At 42.2% G+C, this 26,112-nt stretch overlaps 1 protein-coding gene across 5 annotated transcripts in view; it reads left to right on the top strand.

Annotated features, from left to right (window-relative positions):
* Positions 1 to 26,112, top strand: part of LOC138751343 (coagulation factor XIII A chain-like) — a 120,655-nt gene that overhangs the window by 20,223 nt on the left and 74,320 nt on the right. For all 5 annotated transcript variants that reach the window (XM_069913517.1, XM_069913513.1, XM_069913516.1 and 2 more), the window contains exons 2-3: positions 1,557 to 1,731; positions 23,428 to 23,616. In XM_069913517.1, coding sequence (XP_069769618.1) covers positions 1,572 to 1,731; positions 23,428 to 23,616 — 349 coding nt within the window. In that variant the 5' untranslated portion in view covers positions 1,557 to 1,571. The remainder of the gene's footprint in view (positions 1 to 1,556; positions 1,732 to 23,427; positions 23,617 to 26,112) is intronic.

The following is a 26,112-nucleotide window of genomic DNA, read 5'->3' as shown; positions in this document are numbered from 1 at the left end:
CCCAGAAGTCAGGCAGCTTGACAGCTATAGCACTGATCCCAGGTTCGCTCAGGTTGAGTTCAAAGACGTTTGAACCAATCGGGGTCACCAATTGTAGCAGCAGCTACACTGCTACCGAAAGAACACACAACCAGACGGGTTGAGTTCAGTGTGCAAGAAAAACTGGTTTATTGCTGGCTGCCGGGCTGGACTTGTACTCCCAGCCCGGACCTGGCTGAGAACTGCGCTGGGGGGCGCAGGCTTCTTCCAGTGCTGAGAAAAAGGGGAAACCCCTGATGGCGCCATTTTTGACGGCTACCCTGCCACGTGGATTATAAGTGGGGCCGGTTTGCCTGCCTAGTGGCATGTCGCCACAAGGCCATCATTTTGGTAGGAGAAGTAGAAAGATGGAGCATCTTTCAAATCATGAGAGATTGAAAGTGTTTATGTTCAGAGAGCCCTGGGTCCATTTGTAAATTTGAGTGAGCAACTATGTGGGCAAACAATAGGTTAGTCTTTATTGCACAAGGATATTTTGCTCCATTAATGTGGAACCTTGATAAGATCACATAGGGAATATTGTACATGGGACTAGCCTAAGAAAGATGGGAGTGTGAGGAGATGCATAACAACAGTTCATCAGATTGATTCCTGGGATGGTGGTTTTGTCATGTAGAGAGTTTAATCTAATGGACCCCATGCTCTTTTGAGTTTAGAAGAATAAGCGGTGATCTTATTGTAACATACAAGATTCTTACAGGGCTTAGTGGGGTAGTTTCTTGGATGAGGTCTCTCCTCACTTTGGAGTGTCAATAACCAAGAATCATAGACTGAAAATAAGGGGCCAGCCATGAAAGATGAGAAGCTATCAACTAGTGTTGTGCATCTGTGCTACTATCTGCCAAAAGAGGATTGTGCAGGTTCCAAACATTATTTAGTATTCAAGAAATAAATCATTAGAACTTGAGATATTGAAGAAAGTGCTAGAAAGTTCAGCTTTAATCCTGTTGGTTGATGCAGCAGGACAAGAAGGCAAGAAGCAGCCTGTGCTGTTTAGCTGGGTGACACAATAACTCTGAGGGTTTAGTTTGTGGGGCATGGACTGCATCCCACAGAAGAATTCCCCCTTAGTCATTGCCAACACTCAGTCAGGGTATCTCTTCTGCTTTCTTCTTTGGAGCATAGAAGGATGAGAAGACACTTTGATAGAGGCCTACAAGATTATGAGAGGCATAGATAGGGTGGACAGTCAGCACCTGTTTCCCAAGGCAGGATCAGCAAACACCAGAGGACACATACAAAGTTAAGGGAGGGAAAGGCAAGTTTTTTTTACAGAGTTGTGGGTGCCTGGAATGCCTCGCTAGGGAAGATGATGGAGGCTGAAACATTGAGGGCATTTAAGAGACTCATAGACAAAGACACCTGGACTAAAGAAAAATAGATTATGGCATAGGGAGGGTTTAGAATTCCTTTTAGGAAAGTATATATGTGTCGGCACAACATTGAGGGCCAAAGGGCTTGTACTGTGCTGTATTGTTCTACGTTCTTATAATCTGACACAGTCTGTATCTCAACAGGTCAGCTCATTAGAGATGTCTCATTCGACCACCGATCCTCCGGAAAGAAGACGACCATTGGCTTCTCATGTTGGTCGTAAGACAACCCCCTCCAATGACTCCAATGCTAAAGAGAATACCATCCCTGACTTCCAGTACTTTGGGCTCATTCCTAGATCTCCACCCAGTCTGCAAGGTAGTAAATGCTTATCTTTCACAAGTTTCTGATTTTTCCATGGCTCCAAGTCTCATCAAGTTGATGAATTAAGGCATTAACCAGGCTGGGTTTATGTGAGCACTTATCTGGGATCCAGTTCCATTTTGTTGATGAATATAGAAGGATGGAAACCTGCTGACATGGTGGAATGTTGTTGCATAGGGAGGCATATTAATCAAGTGGTCAACAGTTTGATAGATTTAAGAAAACAGTAGGTGCAGTCAATACTTAAAATTGAAATAACTAATAAGTGGGTGATTAGGATATTCAAATATGTAAAGAATCTCCATTTCATCATGCAGTGCTCCCTGTCCTGAAATCAATTCCTTTGCAAATAACCATCTATTAAATTGAGGCATGCTGGTTCCTGCAGTGCAACTTTAATTAGCACTCTGAGAAAAGCAGAATGAAGTGATTAACACACTGACAAAAACATCTATTTCATTGTGGAGGTTTCATGTTTGTGGGTCAAAAGCTAATGGTGCAGCCAACATAGGATGATCCCAGTCAAAACACACCTGGGAAGCAAGAGGGGCAACTTGATAGAGGGGCATAAAGATCTTGAGAGGTATTGATAGCCAGAATATTTTTCCCAGGGTAAAAGGATACATGCTTGTGGTGAGGGAAAGAGATGTGTGGGGCAAATATTTTACATCAGTGGTTCTCAACCTTTTTCTTTCCACTCATGTATCACTTTAAGTATTCCCTATGCCATCAGTGCTCTATGATTAGTAAGGGATTGCTTAAGGTGGTATGTGGGTGGAAAGAAAAAGTTTGAAAACCACTGTTTTAATCGTACCTAATTGACTTGTTATGTGCACGGTTTCATAACACCAAAGGAAATGGGCCAATGACAATTTTTCTCAAGCAAAATATTTCAGTAACAATTGGGTTTAGAGCAGTGATTCTCAACCTTCCCTTCCCACTCACATACCACCTTAAGCAATCCCTTACTAATCATGGAGCACCGATAGCATAGGGATTACTTAGGGATTTGTGAGTGGAAAGAAAATGGTTGAGAACCACTGTTTTACACAGATGGTGGTGGGAACCTGGAACAGGCTGTCAGGAGTAGAGTCGGAAGTAGATACAATAGTAGTATTGAGAAGGCATCAGGAAAAATAGGTGAATATGAAGGGGATGGAGGGCTATTGATCAGGTGCAATTAGAAGATTAGATTTTATTTGGACATCACGTTTGGCACGCATGGGGTGAAGGGCCTGTAATATGTAAGCCTTTTATTGAATCACAAAATGCTGCCTGGCAATTTGTGGGCTCTATGGTTTCTGGATTCCAACCACAGACTCTGCAGAAAACTCGACAAAACTATGCATGTCTGCTAAATTTGTGCCAAGTTCTTGGGGTGGACCCTAATCAGTTCTAAACAGCATTCCTCCTAGGACAGCGCAGCAATGAATCTCCAGTATGGGTTCCATGGCCCCAATGCCCACTCTGTGTAGATTTAAAAAAAAATGCTTCCTGCTCACACTTCTAAGCTAATTCAGATTTCTCGACTTGCGCTGCCTCAATCAAGAAAGGACGGCCTCTGTCTGTTTTATAAATTAAGACATACAGCACAGAAGGAGGCCTTTCTGGCCCTTGAGCCTGTGTTGCCCAAACACACCAATCAACTTGCAGCTCTGTACTTTTTGGAAGGTAGGAGGAAACTGGAGCACCCAGAGGAAATCCATGCAGACACTTGGAGAATGTACAAACTCCTTACAGTCAGCACCAGATTCGAACCCGGGTCGCTGTCAGTGTAATAGCATATTGGTAACTTCTACAATAACAGTGTCACCCTTTTAACATTTTATTGACCTCCATTGAAATATTCCTCCACATATTCACAGGATCTCTCAAAAGCTGTGTTTTCCTGGGATACAAGATGCAATTTAGTTTGAATTCCTGACATAAATGAATAATAAATTCTTCATCAAGAACAAAGGATTGCTTTAAAGCAGAGAAGGCGGGAAGAAAATGAAAACCTCCAAAGTGGAGCATTTTTGTTCTTGAAGTTTTTCCGCAAGGGCTACAAATTGTAAAATCACGCTTGACATGAGTTTTAATGTTGGGGGTGCATTAAGGAGTGTTTCAACAACTGATGAATGAGTTACTAATCAATAGTTCCATTCTGATGCCGGGGAGGAGAAATTAGAACCTAGCATTCCTGAATGATTCCTGGGAACAACTATGATTCTGTTGGACATCTCACCCCTTTTAGAGTCAAATGGCATGAACAGAAATGATGAAGATTACAAGATCACAATATATAGGACCAGGAGTTTGCTAAAAGCTATTCTAATCATTGCCTGATCCATCCACCCACTCTGCCCCACTCACCGGCTTTCTCCCTGTCACCCTTGATGGCCTGACTAACCAAATACCAGTCAATCTCTGTCTTAAATGCACCCAATGATCGTGCTTCCACAGCAGCCTGTGGCAACAAGTTCTACAGACTCACAACCCTCTGGCTAAAGAAATTTTTCTGCATCTGTTTTTATTGAATATCCTTTTATCCTGAAGTTGTGCCCTTTGGTCCTTGACTCCCCAACCATGGGAAACATCCTTGCCACATCTACTCTGTCCAGGCCTTTCAGCATTCAAAATGCCTCTGAGGCCCATCCCCATCCTTCTGTGCTCAAATGAGTATAGTCAGAGCTGACAAACATTCTTCAAATGCTCACCCTTTCATCCCTGGTATCATTTTTGGAAATCTCTAAACCCTCTTCAATGCCAGCATGTCTTTTCTCAAATGAAGTGTCCAAAACTGCACACAGTACTCCAAGTGAGGTTTCACCAGTGCTCAACATTACATCCCTGCTCTTATATACTATTCTTCTAGAAATGAATGCCAACATTACATTCACCTTCTTCACCACCTACACAATCTGAAGGTCAACTTTTAGGGCATCCTGCACATGGAGTCTCAAATCTCTTTGATCTTTGGAATTTTAAATTTTCTCCTCATCTAAATAATAGTCTGCCCGTCTATTTCTTCTACCAAAGAAATGAAGAGGAACATCTTCTCCCAGAGGGCAGTGGATCCATAGAATTCTCTGCCCACAGGATTTCCCTGGGGAGCTTGTTTAGTGCAATGCTATTACAATGCCAGGGACTTGGGTTTGAATGCACCACTGTCAGGAGATTGTACATTCTCCTCATGACTGCATGGGCTTCCTCCGGGTGTTCTGGTTTCTTCCCATTTTACAAAAACATAACGTGTTTGTCAGCTAATTGGTGTATTTGGGCAGCATGGGTCTGTGGGCTGGAAGGGCCTGTATGTCTAAAATTAAATTAAGATGGAAGCAGAAGTTGCCTCATTAAATGTATTCCAGACAGAGCTGGATAGATTTTAGCTCAGTAAGGGAATTAAGTGTCATGGGGCAAAGGCAGGTTGGTGGAGCTTAGTCCACAGCCAGATCAGCCATGATCTTGTTGAATTGCGGAGCAGGTTTGTCAGGCCAGGTGGGTTCCTCCAACTTGTATATTTAATCAAGATATTCAGCCCACCCATGCTGGCTCTTCCAAGGAGTTGTCCAGCTTGTCCCATTCTCTGCCATTCTTTCCATATTCCTGATTGACTGGTGGGAATTTCAAGCCTGGAAGTTTAATTTGGGAATTTGCTCAGGACTGAAAGTCTTGCAACCCCTGTCCTCCAGGCTTCTGTAACTTTAAAAGAATCAGCTGTAGCATGAAGCTCACTGCGACACAGGACTGTCTATTGCTGTACACAACAACAAAGGTCTCATTTCACCCCCAGTCACCAAATGCTGAATCAAACATTTAGTTCCTTGAAACATACTGGTCCCATTCTCCATCTTTGTGCAAGAAACCAGTGTCAGTTGTACCTGGGGTGAAGCATTGAGATCATAGGGCACAGGATAAAGGGTCAAAGATTCAGGATGGAGCTAAGGAGACTTATTTTCTCGTAGATAATTGGAGTTTTGTTTTCAGAGGGCTGTGATGCTCAGTCATTGAGTAGACCCTATCACCGAGACTGATTGACACCCAGATGCTGAAGAAATTAAGGTATGAGAGAATTAGGCAGGGATGTGAATCAGATGAAGACTCCAATTTGAGCCTTGTTTTGGAAATGCAAGGTCTTCTTTGTTGAATCGCTCTGTCATTCCATGGGGCAACAGTTCAGTTTTCTGTCCCCTTTCATCAGTTGCTGAGCTGGATATTGCTGCTAGTTTTGTGGACAGAGGTTCATGAACTGTGGTTGTGGGCACAATGATGCAACAAGGCAGGGGCTCTTACTGGCCAAGAAGCTCGAGTCCTGGGCTATTGCTTAGTTAATGAGTTCACGTATCACTGTGGCAGCTGAGGAACTTCTCCTAATTCATCAGAGTTCCTTTTTTTTTTAAATAACTAGCTGGTTCATGAATGTCATTAAGAGGAGAAAATCTGCTGTCTGAACCCAAGTTTCCCTACATCTCTTTCGGTGCATTTGTACATTGTACCATGTGTATGACAATAAACTCATCATAATTATTATTACCTGACTCCAGACCCAAAATGTGGTTAACTCTTAATTGCCATCTTGATCCAAAGGAATTTGGAATGGACAGCAACGGTGATGTTCACATCTTTGGGTTACTCTTGCCCTTTTGTTCTAACTTAATGAGGAGACCACTTGAGGTCAGATGATTCAAGCATAAGCACTTTGTGGGAGATGTGTTCACCCAGAAGAAGTTGTGACGACATAGTGTGAGTAATGGCCAAAGGTCAGAAGTCAACTATTACAGATGTTCAAACAGGTTCTATGGTGCATGACTGAGAGCTTTAAGGTCATGAATTATTAACCAGAGATAGAATGGGTGAGATATAGGTACATATGAACAGCTTATAGATATTGGGACTAACCTTTGATTGTTTTGGTTTATAAACTTAGCAGTGTTTGTTGCAGGCAAAGATCTCAGTTTTGTTGGGGTGTTTTCTTTTGAATTAATAGAGCAAATAAATGTTTCCAGATGTAAGAATCATATAAAAATAAGTAGTTAAGAAGCAGATGGCAAGGGACTTAGGAATCCTTTCATCTTCTGGCTCATGAAAGATGCATTTCTGCACGGATAGAAACTTCATTGACATCAATGTTCTTTTTCAAAATATCCTTTACATCAGGTTTTATTTTGAGCTGATGGGTTACTTGCTGGGCTGGAATTCTTCATTTTTAGAACAATAATGATTAAAAAAAAAACTATTTAAATATGGCCTGCTTTTTAAAAGAAAGAATTTTGATGGAACATTTTTGTCACTATTCCTTGAACTTCCGGCATATATCACCACTCTTTGGCAGGGAAGCTTAAAAAACACAAAAGGAAATGATTATGTGTGAAGGCTATTTAAAGTTTAAAATTGCATTGTTTTGAAAATAATATGGGCAAAATGGATACAGTCAGGAAAAAATTAGGGACCTCACTGTTAATTAAAGCCTTATTGCAATTGGCTTGTGGAATTGAAACCTTTGGCCTGGGCTTCCCTGTTCTTGCCATTTACTCATCATCCAACACCCATGTATCCTGCTCCATCTCAAAGCATATTTGCACAATGCCCCCAGCCTCTCCCTTCATGCATTAGGGTGGTACTGTCTTGTCACTGCACCAGTTTAGGCTACTGAAGCTTTTAAGATCAAGAATGGTGCTTGGTATTGGGAATGTACAAAAATGGGAGCAAGATCAGGCCCGTCTATCCTATTCCACTATTCAATCTGATCATGGATCATCTACTCTCCAGGTCTCAACTTCTCTTCTGAGATCGCTTCCCATCACCCAGATTCATGGATCTGTCAAATGTTAATTTATAAATGCCCCAATGAGCCAGTCTCCACAGGCCTCCAGGAGAGCAATTCTAGATATTCACCATCCTCTGCAAGAAGACATTCCTACACTCCTACCTTATAAATGACCTACCAAAGCAAGATTAATTAATTTGTATATTAAGGGATTCAAGGATTGAGGTTGCGATAGGAATAGATGCTGAGGTAGGTCGTCGCTGATCATATTGATTGGATTAAAAAGGTCAAATGGCCTCTTTCTATTTCCTGTTACCATAATCATTCTGTGGCCTGTACACTCTGCAAAAATTCAGAGCAGAATTTTGCACAATGGGTTAGAAATTTGAACAAGATGATCACACCAGTTGTGTGTACAAGGTAATGATGGTGAACCCTGCCACTCAAACCAATGAACATTTTTCACTTGGCCTTCAACATGTTTGTGTTTTGTTGTAGACTTTGAATTGGTTGTCATGCATGAATTCAAATCAAATGTGAAATTATCACCCTTGTGTTGATCAAAATTGAAACCTAGCTTCTAACCATTAAGAGTTATTGTAATCTCAGATCTCTTGCACAAGTCACCATTCCCCATACACTTCATACCCTTCCATGAACTTGATGCAGGCTCATGGATCTGACCATGGAGTAGGGGTACAAGGCAATGCGAGGGCACAACAGTGAGTAGAGTTTGTCTGCTTTGCACTTCAGGCCCTGCTGCAGAACACTCTGATGGTCTCTGATCAGGTCAAGGCTGGGCTAGAGCCTGTCAGTTGTCTAAGCCTTAAAATCAGAAAACCATTGAGCACTACAGCACAGAAACCTGACCTTCAGCCCATCTAATCTGTATGAAACTGTTATTTTGCCTGATCTCATTGACCTCCACCCAGATGATAGCCCTCCATTCCCCACCCTTCCATGTACTTAACCAAATTTTTCTTAAATATCAAAATTGAGCTCACATTCATCACTTCAGCTGGCAGCTCATTGCACACTCCCACCACATTCTTTGTGTTCTCTTTCAACATTTCATCTTTCACCCTTAACCCACATCCTCTTGGTCCTGTCCCACCTAGCCTCAGTGGAAAAAGCCCGCTGGCATTTATGCCTTGTAGCAGTTTTAAACATCTCTAATATGCAAAGAATTAAAAATCCTTAAAATCTATTAAAAAATTAATATCTTGAAAAAGATTTAAACAAAAGCAATTTAAAACATTAAATTAAAGTAAAACAAATAACTGAACTATTTTTTGTTGATCTCGGGGCTGGGAATCTCCATGCAAATATCTAGGGATCTTGATCCTATGTGAGTTCTGAATTGCATAGGATCAGGAACATAGTTTGCTCTGCTTATTGAGTTCTGACCCAAAAGGAAAGGCAAGTTATCCAAAGTCATTGAGATCAGTGTTGGGTGCTGAGTGCTGAGGTAATGGTGGGGAAGTCAAACAGGATTGGACTGGAATCTTGGGCTGCACATAGAGCTGGACAATGGTGCAACATGGCAGTCATTGGTGGTGTGTGTCTCTGATTTACAGTGGGGGCTGTCTCAGTCTATGCCACATTTACTCTGGAGTGGAGGATGCCAAGTTGTCGTATTCAGATCCTGGCCACTACCAGTATAACTGGACTCTGTCTTCGCATGAAAGGCCATCCAATTGTAAACTGATGGTGACCAGATGTGCTTGATGGTTCACAAGATCATCTCTCCTGCTTTAACCACATCAGCTGAAGAGCTGCATTTGTCTTACAGAGACGTTTATGGAACCCATTAATATAATTGAAAATAGTATTAAAATAAGAGACATAATAAACAAAATTGAGAATCATTGGGCTATAACTTGGATAGAACCAAAAAACCTTCAGAATTGAATATAGTTTAAAAGAAAAGAATAGGCAGAATGTGTTAACACATGAAAGGTTTCAACTAAAGACAATAAGAAGCTCCTACTAGTGACTATTAAGATGCATCTTCCATGCTCTTGAGTTTTAAAAAAATTTAGACATACAGCGTGGTAATAGGCCTTCTAGCCCATAAGCCCATTCCATCCAAATATACCAGTTTACTTTCAATCCCGATTTGGTTTTGAAGGTGGGGGGGGGGGTGTGGGTGCAGGCCTGAGAATACTTGACAAACAAACACAAATACAGCTGCAAATTTAAATGTGCTTTATTATTGCTTTGCAAAGTGCGAGAACTCCATTGCAGCAAGAGGCACTACAATATGCAGCTAGTCTCGCCACAAGGGAGTCTTGCACATGGCTCACAAGTTGCATATTTATACAGTCAAATGTCCAGCTTTCCAGAACATTAGAATAGATTTTCACAATCCTTTTTCCAGATAGGTACATGTTTCTTAGGATATTTCTTAAGATTATATTGGGTTGTGTCCCTTACCTAATGGCTCATAGTCTTTTGTCTTTGCCTAAAGGAGTTTTTCTTCACAATCAGCTATAGCCTTGCTGAATCGTCACATAATGGAACGTGCTCTGCTTCTCTACTTTTGTCAATACTTTAGGATTCACATTCTCAGAGGAAATCCATGAAGATATAGGGAGAATGTACAAACTTCTTAAATAAAGTCTTGAATTCATACTCAGGCCACTGGTGTTGTAATAGCTAATCGTACCACCTGTGACAATTATATAGTGAGAATAATTAGTGCAATGCGGTGTTTGTCCAGAACATAATGTGCTTGCATGTAGAAGTCCCAATGACAATCTTCAGATGTTATCTCAATGCCCTTTCTCATGAATATCCTGCTCCATTGACTGGTTTTGGTTTTGTCAGGGCTGTTTGGCTCCAAGTACAGTCAGAAGAGCTGAAGTCCAGAGGGAAAGTGAGAGTGACTGCCCTTGACCAAGGGTGGCATCAAGCAGCCCTGATAAAATTGAAGTCATTGGCCATCATGGGCTGAAGGGTTCCATGGTTGGAGCTATACCACACAGAGATGGCTGCAGTTATTGGAGGTCAATCACCCCAGTTCCAGGATATCACAGCAGTAATCCCTCAGTGCAGTGTGTGAGGTTGAACCATCTTCAACTGTTTCATCAATGCCTTTCCTACCATTAAAAAGTTAAAGGAAAGTGTGTTCAATAGTTGAATAATGTTCAATTTCTCCTACTCTCCTCAGCAGACAAAGCAGTCCACCACTGCATGCCAATGTGGTCTGATGGGTGGCAAGTAACATGAATGGAGAAGTGACACAAATTGAGCATTTACAACAACTACCTTCCCTTTGTTTTCAACCTTTGCTGATTTTCCCAGCATTAACATCCTGGGGATCATATTAATGAGAAGCCCTATAAATTACAAGGTGTGATTGATGACTCACCTCTAAATGGCCACCTGTTTACAAAGGACCAGTCAGGAGGATAATGGAGCATTCTCAACTTGCCTGAGTGAATGCAGCTCCAAACATTTCTCAAGAAGCCCAACGCCATCCAGAAAAAGCAGGGTATCTGCTGCTTTGATGATTCACTTCCTCCTCCACCAGTGTATTATGGCTGCAGGGTGTACCATCTACACAATGCACCTGGAAATATTTACAGTCCCTTCCACACTCAAAGCCCCTGTTGCCAAGGAAGGCACCACCTCCTGCAGCTTCTCCTCCAAGTCACACCACCATTTTGACTAGGATACACATTGCCAGCCCTTCATTGTCTCTGAGTCAGAATCCTGAAGCTCCCTCTCCACCAGTACTCTGGGAGTACCTTCACCAGAAAAAAATACAGTGGATACAAAAAGGCAGCTCCCCTCCACCCCCTCAGTGGCATCTAGAGATGGCCAATAAATGCCAGAGATCCCAATATAATTGAATAATCCATGAAGATCCCCACCTCCTTGTCCACCGCTGATCAAATGTCCATGTCATTTTTTGCTAGTTAGCCACTAGTGCATGGTACATACTGTAACAAAATATTTTTTTAGTTTTTTTAAATTTGGGGTGATACAACATGGTAACAAGACCTTCCAGCCCATGAGCCCACACCACCAATTACTCCCATGTGACCAATTAACCCTCTAAGTTTTTGTTACATGGAGGGAAACCAGAGCACCCAGCGAAAACCCACGGGGAGAACATACAAACTCCTTAATCTTCTGGTCATTTCCCAGGATCTTACAAACAAACTACTGCTCTCTTTATGATGTTCCCATTCCACGCTTGTGAGATTCCTTTCTCCTTTCTATCTGTTGTAGGATAGCCAGCTGTATTTGCGAAGCAATGCGATCTAATGAGTTCCGGTCAATTTACCAACTCTTACATTCAAAGTTCAAGGTGGCTAGTTTTACTCCTGAGAAGGTGAGGTGAATGCCAATATTTAGACTGTTGAGGCCGAATGTTATCAAACACACAGAACTGATAAAACACAAGTGCTAGAGGAACTCAGTGGGTCAGGCAGGTTCCATGGAAGGCAATAGGCCAGGATAATATGATTCTTCATGGAGGGTTCCAGCTCAAAGAGTTGACTGTCTGTTGCCTTCCACAGATGCTTCCACAGATTCAGCACTCTGTGTGTTGCTCCAGTTTCCCAGCATCTGCAGTCTCTCTTGCTTACCAGTGAATTGATCAATGCACCTGCTGCGATAAATATCGTCATAAAATTAGATAGGAAAGAGAGGTTGGCAATATCCCTTCAGACAATGAACATTTTAACTATGCTGCTAATCACACCCATTGTAATATTGCACTTGTTAATAGCATTAAAAGAGCTAGTGAGTAAAGTTCAGTTTGTTTATATTTTGTGCCATTAAGCATGCTTGTCTTTGTCATACTAATTTAAGGTGTGACTGAGGTTGTACCATGTTCAGTGCTACTGAGGAACTTTTTACCAGCATATAACAACAAGGGTGGAAAACTAGATCCTCAAGATATGGGGATGAGATTTTAAACTGAGATGAGGAGGAGCTGCATTTGCCCCCAAAGTGGTGAAAATGTGGAATTCTCTGCCCAGGGAAGCAGTAAAGGATTCTCATTAATATGAATTAATGGTTTGGGGCTGAGAGATGGAGTTGAGTCCTTGGCCAGATCAGCCATGATCTTATTGAATAGTGGAGAAGGCTCGATGGGCCAGATGGACATCTGCTCCTATTTCTTAATAACATTGCATTATTTTAAAGAGGGTCACATGGTCAGGACTGTATGGACCATTGCAATTGAAGTTTAATTTTATTGCAATTGCAAAAAGACAAAGGAAGCTTATTTGTGGGCATATTCAACCCCTGCATAGTATAGCAGTTAAAAAAAAGTACAGAGGGCAGAGTTACAGAACTACAGAGCAAAATAAATATTATTCTTCTATTTTGGGGTTCATTCAAGAGTCTGATAATGATGGGAAAGAGACTGTGCTTGAATTTGGTGGAGCATGACCTCTCACTTGTGATCTGGGAGGAGGGAGAAGAGAGTGTGGCTGGGGTAGGATGAAGCTTATTTTGGCTGCTTTTCCAAGGTAGCAGGAAATGTAGATGGAGTCAATGGAGGGAAGGGGAGTGTCTATGATAGTCTGAGCTGAGCAGTTTCTTGCTATCTTGGTGGGGTATTTCCCATCCCATGCAGTGAGGCACCTTGTCAGGATGCTTTCGTGGTGCATTTCGTCATCTGTGAATGACCAGAGTGATAGTGATGGGGGGGTGGGGTGGGGGTCCTTCATGATCTTGAGGCAGCACCTGACATCGATGCACACCATGCAGGGTTTGTTGCATCTGTCTGTAGAAGATGAACTGCAGCACTGGAGACATCCCTGGGACACACAAACTGAGTGATATTGATTTTATTTGAGAGGAAACAATTGTACATGGAGCTGGAGTTGGCTTGTCTTGCTCCCAGGAGTCAGAACCTCTAAGTCTTGTCCTTGTGCATTAGGTGAGCTCATTTGGCAGCTAAACACCTTCGGAACACAGCAAGACAATTATAGCTCCTGCATCTTCAGCTTAGCCAGCTTTAAGCAGCGTCATGGCAACCTTGGTAATATAAATAAGTAAATAGTACTGGCCAAGTTGGAGAAATTGAAATATTTACTGTCATAAAATGGGAGAAGAAGAGGTGCAGCTCTTACTTTTACATTCTTTCTAGGGATCATTTATCTTTAAAGGGCCCTTCAAACCATTAGTGGGGCTGCTTCAGTACATAGGAGGCTAATGTCTGTGGAGTTTGATTGAGGCTCCATCTTTGTCTGCATCCAATGAAGAGAAAGATTCCTACAGCAGGAAGGGGGTGGGGGAATGGTGAAAGCAGGCAGGATGAAAGGAGGAAGCAGTGGATAAATAGGCTTCCATGCTCAAAATTGGATACATCCTTGGATGCCAAAGGAAGTAGGGGAGGAGAGATCAGAAGTTCAAGCACAGTTATTCGAGGGGGCTAACAGAGAATGTCACTCAACTGTTTAGTCAAGGCTAGAAAAACAAACACTAACTAGAGGAGAAACTGTCCAGGGTCTGTGGTGGAGGAAAAACTAGTTACCATGTTCAGGGGCTACGTTAACTTTTTCCCTGGGCAAAGCAGAGGTTAACAGGAAACAACCAGAGATATGTTAACAGCAAATGGTGGCTGCCTCACCTGATTGAGTTCTTCAATGAGTGGATAAGGAGGGATGGGAAAGATGCAATGGAAAACCATCTATAGACTCAGGGCAACAGGGAAAAGGCAGGAGAATGGGGTGGAAAAGGATAGTAAACCAACTATGATGGAATGATGGGGTGGGCTCAATGGGCCAAATGCCTTATTCTGCTCCTCGGTCTAATGTATATGCAGAAGTTACTGAAGAGCAGAGTGACTGGATATATAATTGAGCAGGGATCAGAGGGTTAACAGCATTAACATTTGAATGTTTACCAGAGGGGGGGGGGGGGGCAGTGTACACCTGATTTCCTGAGTTCCGCTGACACCTGACCGTATGTCCTGTGCCATGAAGAACTTCCATGATGCTGAGTCTATGGAGTAGATTTAACAGTACTAGCAACCTGGTTTTGAATCTGCCGCAGTCTTTAAGGAGTTTGTTTGTTCTCGTGACCTGCGTGGGTTTTTTCCGGTACTGTGGTTCCCTCCCACCCTTCCAAAATGTCTGGAATTGTTGGGTTAATTGAGTGTAATTAAGAGGCACGAGTTTCATGCTGTATCATAAATTTTTTTTAAAATAAGCTCCACCCTTGTCTGCCACTCTTGCCATATCATAATCAAATGGTAAATAGCATGCCCCGACATTTTCACATTGTGTCAATAAATCATGAATACAGGCACAGACATTTTTCTGTCATTGTTTATTTTCATTAACCTCTCATCACAAAGCGTCACCACCACTTGTTGTAAACTTAGTCGACAGATGTTAGCGCCAGCTCAAACAGCAGTTGTCAACCTATGCAAATTCCTGGTGTAGTGTTGATTTTTTTTCATTCATTACTGCCAGGATTGGTGATGAGCAAGGTTTCTTCTGTTGAGATCCACAGACCCATTTTCAGATCAATGTATTTTCACATTTGGAGTTGTTGGATGCAGTTGAAGTTAAATGAAGTTCAAGTTCATTATCATTGCACTGTATATATACAACCTGATGAAACAGAGTTTCTCTGGACCACAGTGCACTCACATACACACACAATACTCAGCATATAATAATCACGTATACGTACAAATACGATATAAAATGAATGTATTTAAATATTTTGGAATAACTTACTTGGTTACAGGATACTGCTCATCAATTTCACTAGTGTGTCCATTGACCTCAACAATTGTCCATTAACAATGCATCGTATTAATGCTGTTTTCAATCCCAGCTAAAGCTAGTACTCCACTAAAAATAGTTTTTTTAATATGTTAACACTTGTTTTAAAAAAAAAGCCACCAGAAAGGTCAGGAGAAGAAGAAGAAAAAATAATATTCCCATTGATTTTTTACACAAAGTGGTGGGTGCTTGGAATGCATTGCCAGATTGGTAGGACTGTTGGTGAAGGCTAGAAACATGGGGGGATATTAAAAAAAACCTCTCAGATAGGTTCAAGAATGTAAGAGCAATGTAGGGAAGGGTTAGATAGTTATGGAGTGGCTTTACATCACGGGCTGAAGGGCCTGTACTGCTGTAATATTTTATAATCTCTGGAAGTTATGCTAAATCCAGTCCCAGATGTTCGCCTGTTGGCCTGCAGTTCTGTCCCTTTCATACTCATCTCGGGATAGATATGGTTTTGTGGGATTTGGGGCTGAACACAGGCACGTGGGATTTGCTTGGGTGAACTTGTCTTTTTTTTAAGCAGGGACAAATTGGGCTGGTTTCATTGAGATAAAATTTGGTGACTCTGAAAGACTGCCCCAAACCCAAGCAATGACTTGCACACCACATTGTCCTTGGGAGAGGGGGTGAATCTTGCTCCTCACTTTTCCAGTGACACTGAAGCCAACACTATGAGGTTTTCAGAGTACAATTGGGCAGAGTGAACCAGTGAGGCCAGCCTGTAGAGTTGGAGGTCTGGTGCAAATTGTAAGGACAAAGACTGTTCTTGTTGACCTCCTTCACAGGTCATCTTCATCTAAGGTCATTCCTTTCCATGCCAGCTCTGTAATACCACAGGTGCTCCTTTTGCCTCAAAAATGGAAGAGCACAGAGGGTGTGCCACTCTGTCAGTGGGGCTGCCTTTCAAATGAGATGTGAGATCGTGACTCAGTCCACTCTGGATTCAACTCTTTTGAAGAAGAGAAAGGAAGATCATTGCAGTGCCCTGGTCAATGTTTGTCACTTAACCCAATCAAAAGTAGGCAATATGTGGTACAGAAAAGTGATGTAGGAATTCAGCAGGTCACGCAGCATCCATAGGAAGTCGACGTTTCAGGATTGTCAAAGATCAGACAGTGACCTGAATTAAAAAGGTTGTGAGGGGAGGTGGGCGGTGAGGTGAAGGAGGAGGAACTGATAGGTAAGAGCTAAGAGAAAGAAGCTGACAAGTAATTGGGGTGGGGCAGAGGGCTAATGAGAAGGAAGGGAAGAAGGGTGAGGAGCTGGAGGAAGGGAGACAGAGAGATGAGCGAAACAGAGACTGACCGGGGAGGGGATTAACAGCAATTGGAGAAGTCTATAATCTGGTTATTAGACTATTAGTATCACTTGTCTGCGTTTGAGATCCTGCTGTGTGCAGATTGGCTGTGGCCTTACATTTGCAAATGGGCTGCACCTCAGAAAGTCTCATTTGGTATTCTTTATTTTAGTGTATCAAAATTGTTGGAAATCGATAAAAATGAAAGTACAGCAAACTGTCCCAGATCTTTGTGCTCATGTCATTGATTATTTTCATTGGATGTAATTTTATTTCAATGCAGGATCACTTTCTCCCGACTGTCAAGTTCCAGTCGTCTGCTTGTTCTCTCCAGAATGCTTTGCACAGCAAGAACTCTTCTGGGGCTGATATTTCTAAAGCTAATTAATAATTAATGTGCAAAAACAAAGATATTTCCATTGTTATATATAAAACCTTACAGCTGCACAGATCCAATAGTTCAGGAAACCATTTTATAGTGCTTAGCTTGCACAGCCCAATCTTCTGAAGCAGAATCCATTCCCTGATGGATAATTCAAATGCAGGCTTGTTAAGGCAACTGCCCCAGCGAGATATTTCCCCAGGGAGTGAGTAAGTTTTATGAAACAAGTACAGCAGCTAAACTAGTTCTAATAGCAATGCAATTCTCTTTGAGCAACAAAAATGGCACTTCTGCCAAGCATGAAATTCTTGTACACCACGGATATTTCAAATGGAATCTCTAGTGGAATGAGTCTGAAAGAAGCACAGAATGGAGTTCACTCAAACAGATGCTATTGCTGCCATTTAATTGCCCCCTTTGTTTCAGCACAATTAGCATTAATACAAAAGATTTTCAGTTCCTATGTTAACTAGTTTGCTCAGATGATTTAGGCTATCCAGTCTTTTTTTTTCTTTTTTTTTCACACTATAAACCATACTGATCAAAATACATACAGACATTTTTCTCTTGAATATTCTTCTTTTTTGGCTTGGCTTCGCGGACGAAGATTTATGGAGGGGGTAAAAAGTCCACGTCAGCTGCAGGCTCGTTTGTGGCTGACCAGTCCGATGCGGGACAGGCAGACACGATTGCAGCGGTTGCAAGGGAAAATTGGTTGGTTGGGGTTGGGTGTTGGGTTTTTCCTCCTTTGCCTTTTGTCAGTGAGGTAGGCTCTGCGGTCTTCTTCAAAGGAGGCTGCTGCCCGCCAAACTGTGAGGCGCCAAGATGCACGGTTTGAGGCGTTATCAGCCCACTGGCGGTGGTCAATGTGGCAGGCACCAAGAGATTTCTTTAGGCAGTCCTTGTACCTTTTCTTTGGTGCACCTCTGTCACGGTGGCCAGTGGAGAGCTCGCCATATAATACGATCTTGGGAAGGCGATGGTCCTCCATTCTGGAGACGTGACCCATCCAGCGCAGCTGGATCTTCAGCAGCGTGGACTCGATGCTGTCGACCTCTGCCATCTCGAGTAGTCTTTGAAGAAACAATAGTGTGTAAAACCTGTTTTCATTGTTACTGTGAGTGGCATCAATTTCAGTACCATTAGGTCATCAGCCAGTGGTCAGCACAGAAAATCCTGTCCACTTTCACCATTCCCCCACCCCTTTCCTGCTGTAGGAACATTTATTTTCATCGGGTGCAGGCAAAGATGGTGCCTCAATCAAATGCCGCAGACATTTGTACTGAGGTAGCCCCACTATTGGTTTGAAGGGTCTTTTGAAGATGAATGATCCAGAAGAAAGATTGAAAATCGCAGGATGAAGAGGTTGTCCATTTGGCACACTGTGTCCATATTGACCAAGCTCATCTCCTTTTGTGCCTTCAGCCTGTATCTCTTTAAGCCTTGTCGATCAGTTTTCCTGTCTGATAGAACAACAGTCATACAAGGAAAGAGACTCTTTGGCCCAACTTGCCCAGACTGTATTTGGCCCATATTCCTATCCACATATCTGCCCTCTGTGTAAAAATATTACCCCTCAGGTTTGTGTTAAATCTGTCCCCCCCCTCACCTAATTCCCCTACTCTGGACAAAAGACTTTTTTTCATCCAATCTATTCCACTCATGATTTTGTACACCTCTATAAGATTACCCCTCATCCACCTGCACTCCAAGGAATAAATCCCCAGCCTGGTCAACCCCTCACTATAGACTAGACTCCGGAGTCCTGACACATTCTCGGAAATCTCTGCCCCATCTCCAGGTTGACAACATCCTTTTTGTAGCATGGTGACCAAAACTGAACATAAATGGGATATCATAAACATCTTGTACAACTGCAATATGTTCTCCCTATCTACCTTTGATGCCACTTTCAAGGTGCCATGTTCCTGTACTCCTGGATCCCTCTGGTCTACAACACTCCCCACATCCTGACCATTTACTGTGTCAATCCTACCCATGTTAGGCACCTCACATTCCTCTGTATTAAATTCCATCAACCAATCCTCCACCTACTTGTCCAACAAATCAAGATCCTGCTGCAATCTTTGGCAACTGCTTTCACTATCTACAAAAGCAAATACTTCCTGTCATCCGTAAATTTGTACATCACAATTGTCCCTGCTTCTCCAACTTCCTCTGACAGATTATTCCATATTCCCACCAACCTCTGTGTGAAGATATGTGGCTTAGAGGTAACCTGTAAGGGATTGTGTTCCCATATGCCTGGTGCCCTTGCTCTTTCGTGAGCAAATACATAGGGCAGCAGTTGGTGCTGATACCTCAGCACTCCTGTAAACCAAGTGTAGACCTATCTTGGAGTGCTCTCTGGGTGGAGTCTGCATATTCTTCCCATTCACCCCGAATGTAGTGGTTTCCTTCCACAAACAGGACATCCAGGTCAGGAGGTTAATTGGTTACCATCCACCTCCTCTCAATCGCAGTTAACTCCACTGCAACATTGACATGATTCTCAACCCTTCTGCTCTGATTGAGTCTTAATCTGATGGAGTCTTAACAAAAGTGAGTTAGAATACACAAGGTAGATAGAGGGACTTGTGGCCTGTGCCAGGACATCCACCTCTCCCTCAATTTCAGGAAGACCAAGGGCTTGCTGATAAACCTTCAGAGAATGGGCTCACTCCCCTATCCATATCAATGTGATGAGGTGGAGATTGTAGACAGTTCTTTGAGGTAAACATCTCCAGTGATTTGGATCACCCACCTCAATGCAACTATCAAGAAAGTCTGTTAGCACCTCAAATTCCTCAGAAGCCTGAGGAAATTTGATCTGTCAATTTCTGTGGATAAAGTGTAAGGTGCTACATTTTGATAAGAATGATCAACAAATGCCATATATGTTAAATGGTGGACAATTAAGGAGTCCAATAGAACAAAGGCCATATATGTTAAATGGTGGACAATTAAGGAGTGCAATAGAACAAAGGCCATATATGTTAAATGGTGGACAATTAAGGAGTGCAATAGAACAAAGGCCATATATGTTAAATGGTGGACAATTAAGGAGTGCAATAGAACAAAGGCCATATATGTTAAATGGTGGACAATTAAGGAGTGCAATAGAACAAAGGCCATATATGTTAAATGGTGGACAATTAAGGAGTGCAATAGAACAAAGGTCATATATGTTAAATGGTGGACAATTAAGGAGTGCAATAGAATAAAGGGATTTAGGAATTCTGGTACATAATTCCCTAAAAGTGGAGTCACATGTAAATAGGGTAGTGAAGAAAGCTTTTGGTATGTTGGCCTTCATAAATCAGAGTATTGAGTACAGGAGTTGGAATGTCATGTTGATGGCATTGGTAAGGCCAAATTTGGAATATTGTGTGCAGTTTTGGTTGCCAAATTATAGGAAAGACATCAACAAATTAGAGAGAGAGAGAGAGAGTGCAGTGAAGATTTACAAAAATGTTGCCTGGGTTTCAGGGTTTGACCTACAGGGAAAGGTTAATCAGACTAGGACTTCACTCGCTGGAGTGTAGATTAAGAGGTGATTTGATAGAGGTATTTAAAATTATGAGGGGAGAGATAAAGTAAATGTAGACAGGCTTTTTCCATTGAGAGTGGGGGAGATTCAAACAAGAGAGCATTGAAGGAGATTGAAGGGGGAAAAGTATAGGGGAAACATGAGGGGGAATTTCTTCACTCAGAGGGTGGTGGGAGTGTGAAATGAGTTTCCAGCCAAAGTGGTAGATGCGGACTCAATTTTAATATTTAAGGAAAAGTTGGATAGGTATATGGAAGGTTATAGGGTGGGCGCGGTCATTGGGACTAGGTGGGATAATGTGTTCTGTGTGGACTAGAAGGGCTGAACTGGCCTGCTTCTGTGCTGTAATTGTTATATGGTTATATGGATGCACCCAACCCCAACCAACCAATTTTCCCTTGCAACCGCTGCAATCGTGTCTGCCTGTCCCGCATCGGACTGGTCAGCCACAAACGAGCCTGCAGCTGACGTGGACTTTTTACCCCCTCCATAAATCTTCGTCCGCGAAGCCAAGCCAAAGAAGAAGATATGGATGCACCTTTGAAAGTATCCTGTCAGAGTTCACTGCTGTTTGGTACAGGAATTTATCACAACATGTTTGCAAAAAACTTTGGAGTTGTGAATGCAGCTCAGATCATCGTGCAAACTGCTCCCCACTTCCACCCACTAATCAACTCCATCTACACTTCCTGCTGCCTTGGGAAAGCAGCCATGTCACCTCGGCCACATTCTCTTCTCCTTTTTTCTGTCGGGAAGAAGATTCCCTTTATTGTGGTTTTATCTGCTGCACTTTGGGTTGACCTGAAAAAAAACTCTCTCTTTGTACATTGTCACATGTATCAATAACCTTGAAATTGAACAATTTCCTCAGCTTGTGGTTTGTCCTCCTCATTTCCCCCCCCCCCTCCCCTCACCCACCATTTTATTCAGGGATCTGCATGTTTTCTTTACAATTTCCAAACAAAGGGCTCAGGCCACAAAACATCAGGGGCCTTTGTACTTCGTTTGGATGCTGCACGACCTGCTGAGGTTCTCCAGCACTTTTGTGTTCTGCACTCAACCCCTGCATCTGCACTTGGTACCTGCTCTGCCATTCGATCTCATGGCTGATCTTTTGCCTCACTGTAACTCTCCTGTACCAGCCCTCTATCCCTCAATTCCCTTAATATCTAAGAGCCCAGCACTCTGCTTCCAATATACCAAGTGAGTGAGCCTCCACAGCTTTCTGGAGTAGAGAATTTTAAATCTCCACAGTGAAATGATGTCATGAATCCAACAAGTCAGTTCTGCAGGCAGGAAAATAATAGTTAAAATTCAGATGAAAAATAAATTAAAATATGTGGGTCCCATTCATAGATTACTATCATAATTGGAAGATTTAAGAAGCCTGGATGCTCCAGAGACTCTCTGTCAAGTGACTGAAGGTTGCTATTTGATCCATATCTTTACAAGTTTACAAATTAACCTTGTTTAGAGGAAGGGGTTAGATTAGTGAGGATTTTTTTCTTTTATCTTTTAGATTAATTAGTTAAATATGGGTTTAATATGGATCATATCATTAATATGATATACAAAGGGATTGTCTAATTTAGTCTTATCTTTTTTCTGTTCAGGACTATATTGGGGGATATTATGAGAAAGGGATAAACAGTTAATTACTACATTTGATAGAATTTGATGTCTTAAATAAACAATTAAAGGATAGGTTTTTGATTTACATTTTGTGTTAAATTTGTGAATTGTAAATGATATGACTTGCTGTTTTTTTTAATATTAGATGATTTTGTATGTAGAATTTGTATGTTAAACTCAATAAAAATATTTTAAAAATATACAAAAAAATCCATAATTTCGAATTCAGATTTTACCTGTTCCAGTTCAAAGATTTGGGTGTTGAGATTGTTTTTCTTTGTAGAGAAAAAGATATGCAATTGGTGATAAACTGATGTTTCATTAACAATTTTTGGTCAAGAAATATTAATTGGAAATGAGAAGTCTGAAGTAAAGGCCATGATGTGCAACACATTGAGATGCATCTGGTGCAGGGAGTTTCACATTCCTGGTGGTGACCGAGCAGGATATATCCTGCTAGACGATTGTGTTGCCTATGTTCATCTAAATCCATGTGGTGCAGATGTGGACAGTCTTGTGTGTTCCCCAGATGTTTGGCTTCTATAAAGGCGCCTAATGATCTGCATCAACAACATTTATGTGTCACCTTTACTATTACAGCATGCATGGTGCTTCAGAAGAGTACGGTCAAAGTAAAAATGGACAGGGCTGAATATATTTCCAGGATAATCAGGAGGCTAGAATTGGGAGACTTCCGAGGGTGCCAGGGCTGGGCAGGGTGACTGAAATGGGAAAGGGAGGGAGGCAGAGGCCAATCCACATCAGTTGCACATTCAGAGTTCTAAATGACATCCTGTCATTTTGCTCCAAATGTGAGGAGCAGAGGGTTTATCAGAGGGTGTTGGGTGTATGAAACAAACTGCCAGAGGAATTGCTTGAGGCAGGTACGATTGCAATGTAAAAGAAACGTTTGTACAAACACACGGATAGGATGGATTTGGAGGGGCATGGGTCAAAAGCAAGCAGTTAAGGGTGGGACATTTTGGTCAGCAAGGGCAAGTTGGGCCACAGGACTTGTTTCATTGCTGTGTGACTCCATGACTCCCTCAACTGAGGGAGTACAAGGAAAAACATGATGCACATCGCTGTGGATAGGATGCTGGGAGGGGACGCCAGTCCAAGCACCTTGTTTCGAGCTGGATATTTATTACACCACCTTTGATTCAGACTTCTAGCTTCCTTATTGTTTTTCTAAAGAAAGGTAAGTAATGCTGAACTGGACAGTAATTGATACCATTGCAACTGTGAATGGTCAGACTAGCTTGGAAAACCACAGGGGGATAAAACAACACACTCTTTTTCTTTTTGTTAAAGGTTTCCTTGATATCTGGGGTGTAGATGTACATCCAAATCTGGATGACGTTAACAGGACACAGCATCACACAGAATCCTATGACTGCAATTACCTGATTGTGAGACGAGGACAACCTTTCCAGATCACCATCATGACCAATCGCCCCTACAAAGCCGAAAAGGACAAATTGTGGATTGAGCTTTTAATTGGTGAGTACTTAGAGTCATCGAGTCACCCAGCATGAAAACATGCCTTTTGGCCCACAGTCATAGTGGCTGCCTCAAGCATGTCTTCCAGCAGCCCCTTCCATATACCCACACCCTCTGTGTAATGAAGTTATCCCTCAACCTTCCCTCTAGTTACTAATTCCCCTCCTCTAGGAAAAAAAAAGACACTCTGCATTCACCTAATCTATTTTTCTCATGGCTTTGTACACCTCTTTGAAGTCCTCCTGCACTCCAAGAAATAAAGCACTAGCCTGCTTAACCTCTTCCTAACTCCCAAACCCCCATGTCCTGGCAACATCCTCATGAATCTTCGCTACATCCTCTCCAGCTTGACAATACCATTCCCGTAACATGATGACCAAACCTGAACATAATATTTCAATTGGGACTGGCCAATCAGTATAGTTTGCATTCATTGTGATCAGCCATTTAGTTTCCTTTTCCCTCAAGCTTACAGGACTGTTTGTCGTAAGTGATCCTCAGTTGTGGACCAGCCTTTATTCATTTGAAAGATAGATCTTGGTCTGCCCAACACCAATAATCCACCATGCTGTTGCTTCCATTTAAGACCAGAAGATGCAGAAGTAGTATTAGGCCATTTGGCCTATTGAGTGTGCTCTGCCATTCGAATCATCGCTGATGTATTTTTCCTCTCAACCCTTTTCTTCTGCCTTCATCCCATAATCACTGCTTTAAATAAACCTAATAATTTGGCTTCCACAGCCATCTTTTGTAATGAATTCCATATTCACCACCCTGTGGTTGAAGAAATTCCTCCTTATCACCATTCTAAAGGGACATCTTTTTATTCGGAGGCTGTGTAATCTTTGGGCTTGGTACACAGGTTGGGGGAGGGGTGGTTTCTGCATTACCCTACATTGTTCTTGTATAACATTAGCCTGTGCAAGAATTTGCTCTTGTCTTATGTTTGTTGCAGTAAGGTGAACAAGTGCAATCTCAGAGGGCTCCAATCCAGTTGCTGGAGCTTGGCTAGTATTCTGGATTAAGGTGGAGCTTGCAGCTATGGAGAAGGCAGATCAGTATTTGTCACCAACAGTACCTGGAATAAGACCATGAACCCCCTCCTGGTTCTCAAGCCTGGGATTTGGCCTGATGTGATGCCACTTTTAGCAGTGGGCAAAACTCTTTGCTATCAAGATGAGGTTTGAGTCTCCCTCCAGAGACTTGAACCGAAAACCTCTGAAATTCTTCTAGGTAATGCTGGAGAGATGATAACAGAGGCCCCTCTGATGTGACTTTCCATATATCTTAAGGGCATGGGGAAAATGCTTCTCAAAGGAAAAGAGAGCCCTTTCACATGTACTGATCGATATTTGTCCCTCAGTGTGGCTGAAATGCTTTCGTGGGCATCTATATGGTCTTTCAGCAGAAATGTTAACCCCCATGCAATATCTAACCTCATGACCTGGCACATCCCTCAATCTGCAATTACTGTCAACCCTGATTCAGTGAGGGAGTGCAGCAGGGTATGCTGGCAGCAGCACCCACTGTACTGAAGACCCGCTCTCTGGAATGAGCTACACCTGGAATGGAATAGATCCAGGATAGCTACAACATTGGCATCTCTTCAACAGCATGGAAAGTTACCCAGTTGTGTTCAGTTCACATTGTTGCTGGATCTTAATTCTGAAACTTTCCCCAGAGGCACTGAAGGAGCAACTTCATCAGAAACAATACAGCAATGTATCAAGGCAGCTCCAAAAGTGCAACAAAGTAGCAAGGCAGGCCCAAAAATGCAGTAATGTAACAAAATAGCTCCAACAATGTAGTGATGTAATGAGGCAGTTCCAACAGTGCAGCAATGAAACAAATCAGCTCAACAATGCGGTGATGTAACAAAAGATAGCTCACCACAACCATGTTGTGAGCAATGAGGGTTCAGCATTAAATGCTGGCCTTTCTCATCAATTCTAGGTGCTAAATACTTTATAATTTTTCTAAAAAATCAAACTTACCTGTCTGCTGTCACATAATAATCTTGAACTGGCTGTAAAACTCTTTTTGATGTGCTCAGGTCACTGTAGAAATGTCTGCTTTCCCTCTTTGCTGTGTTGTGCATTAGGAGAACAAAAGGACTCAAAGTTATTAAATTCAGCATGTTGGAATTCCTGTATGAAGACTAAGTGTTCATCCACACCTTTCCTTGCCTGAAACCTCAGATATTTGCTAAATCTGTCTGACTGCAGATGAGAGAATTCAGAATGACAGGGGAACGGCAACACTGACATTTCTGCTTCACTTTCCAAAGACCTTTCTATTTTCATGTGCCCAAAATGAAACTGCAACAAGTAGACAAAGTAATGACAAGGAAATGTCTAACATAGAGCATCTGTAACATAATTAGGTTCAATCAGAATTTTGCCAATGACAAGGTGTGTGACTGTCTCTGAAAATCCCAGCAGGTTGCAAAACATTACAAAAGGAGTTGGCTCAGATAATTGGGAAGGAAATCTGGGA

The sequence above is a fragment of the Narcine bancroftii genome, chromosome 1 (genome assembly GCF_036971445.1).
Source record: "Narcine bancroftii isolate sNarBan1 chromosome 1, sNarBan1.hap1, whole genome shotgun sequence".
NCBI classification, from domain to species: Eukaryota; Metazoa; Chordata; class Chondrichthyes; order Torpediniformes; family Narcinidae; genus Narcine; species Narcine bancroftii.
Note: the sequence above shows the minus strand (reverse complement) of the source record. Positions and strands in the feature narration are given on the sequence as shown.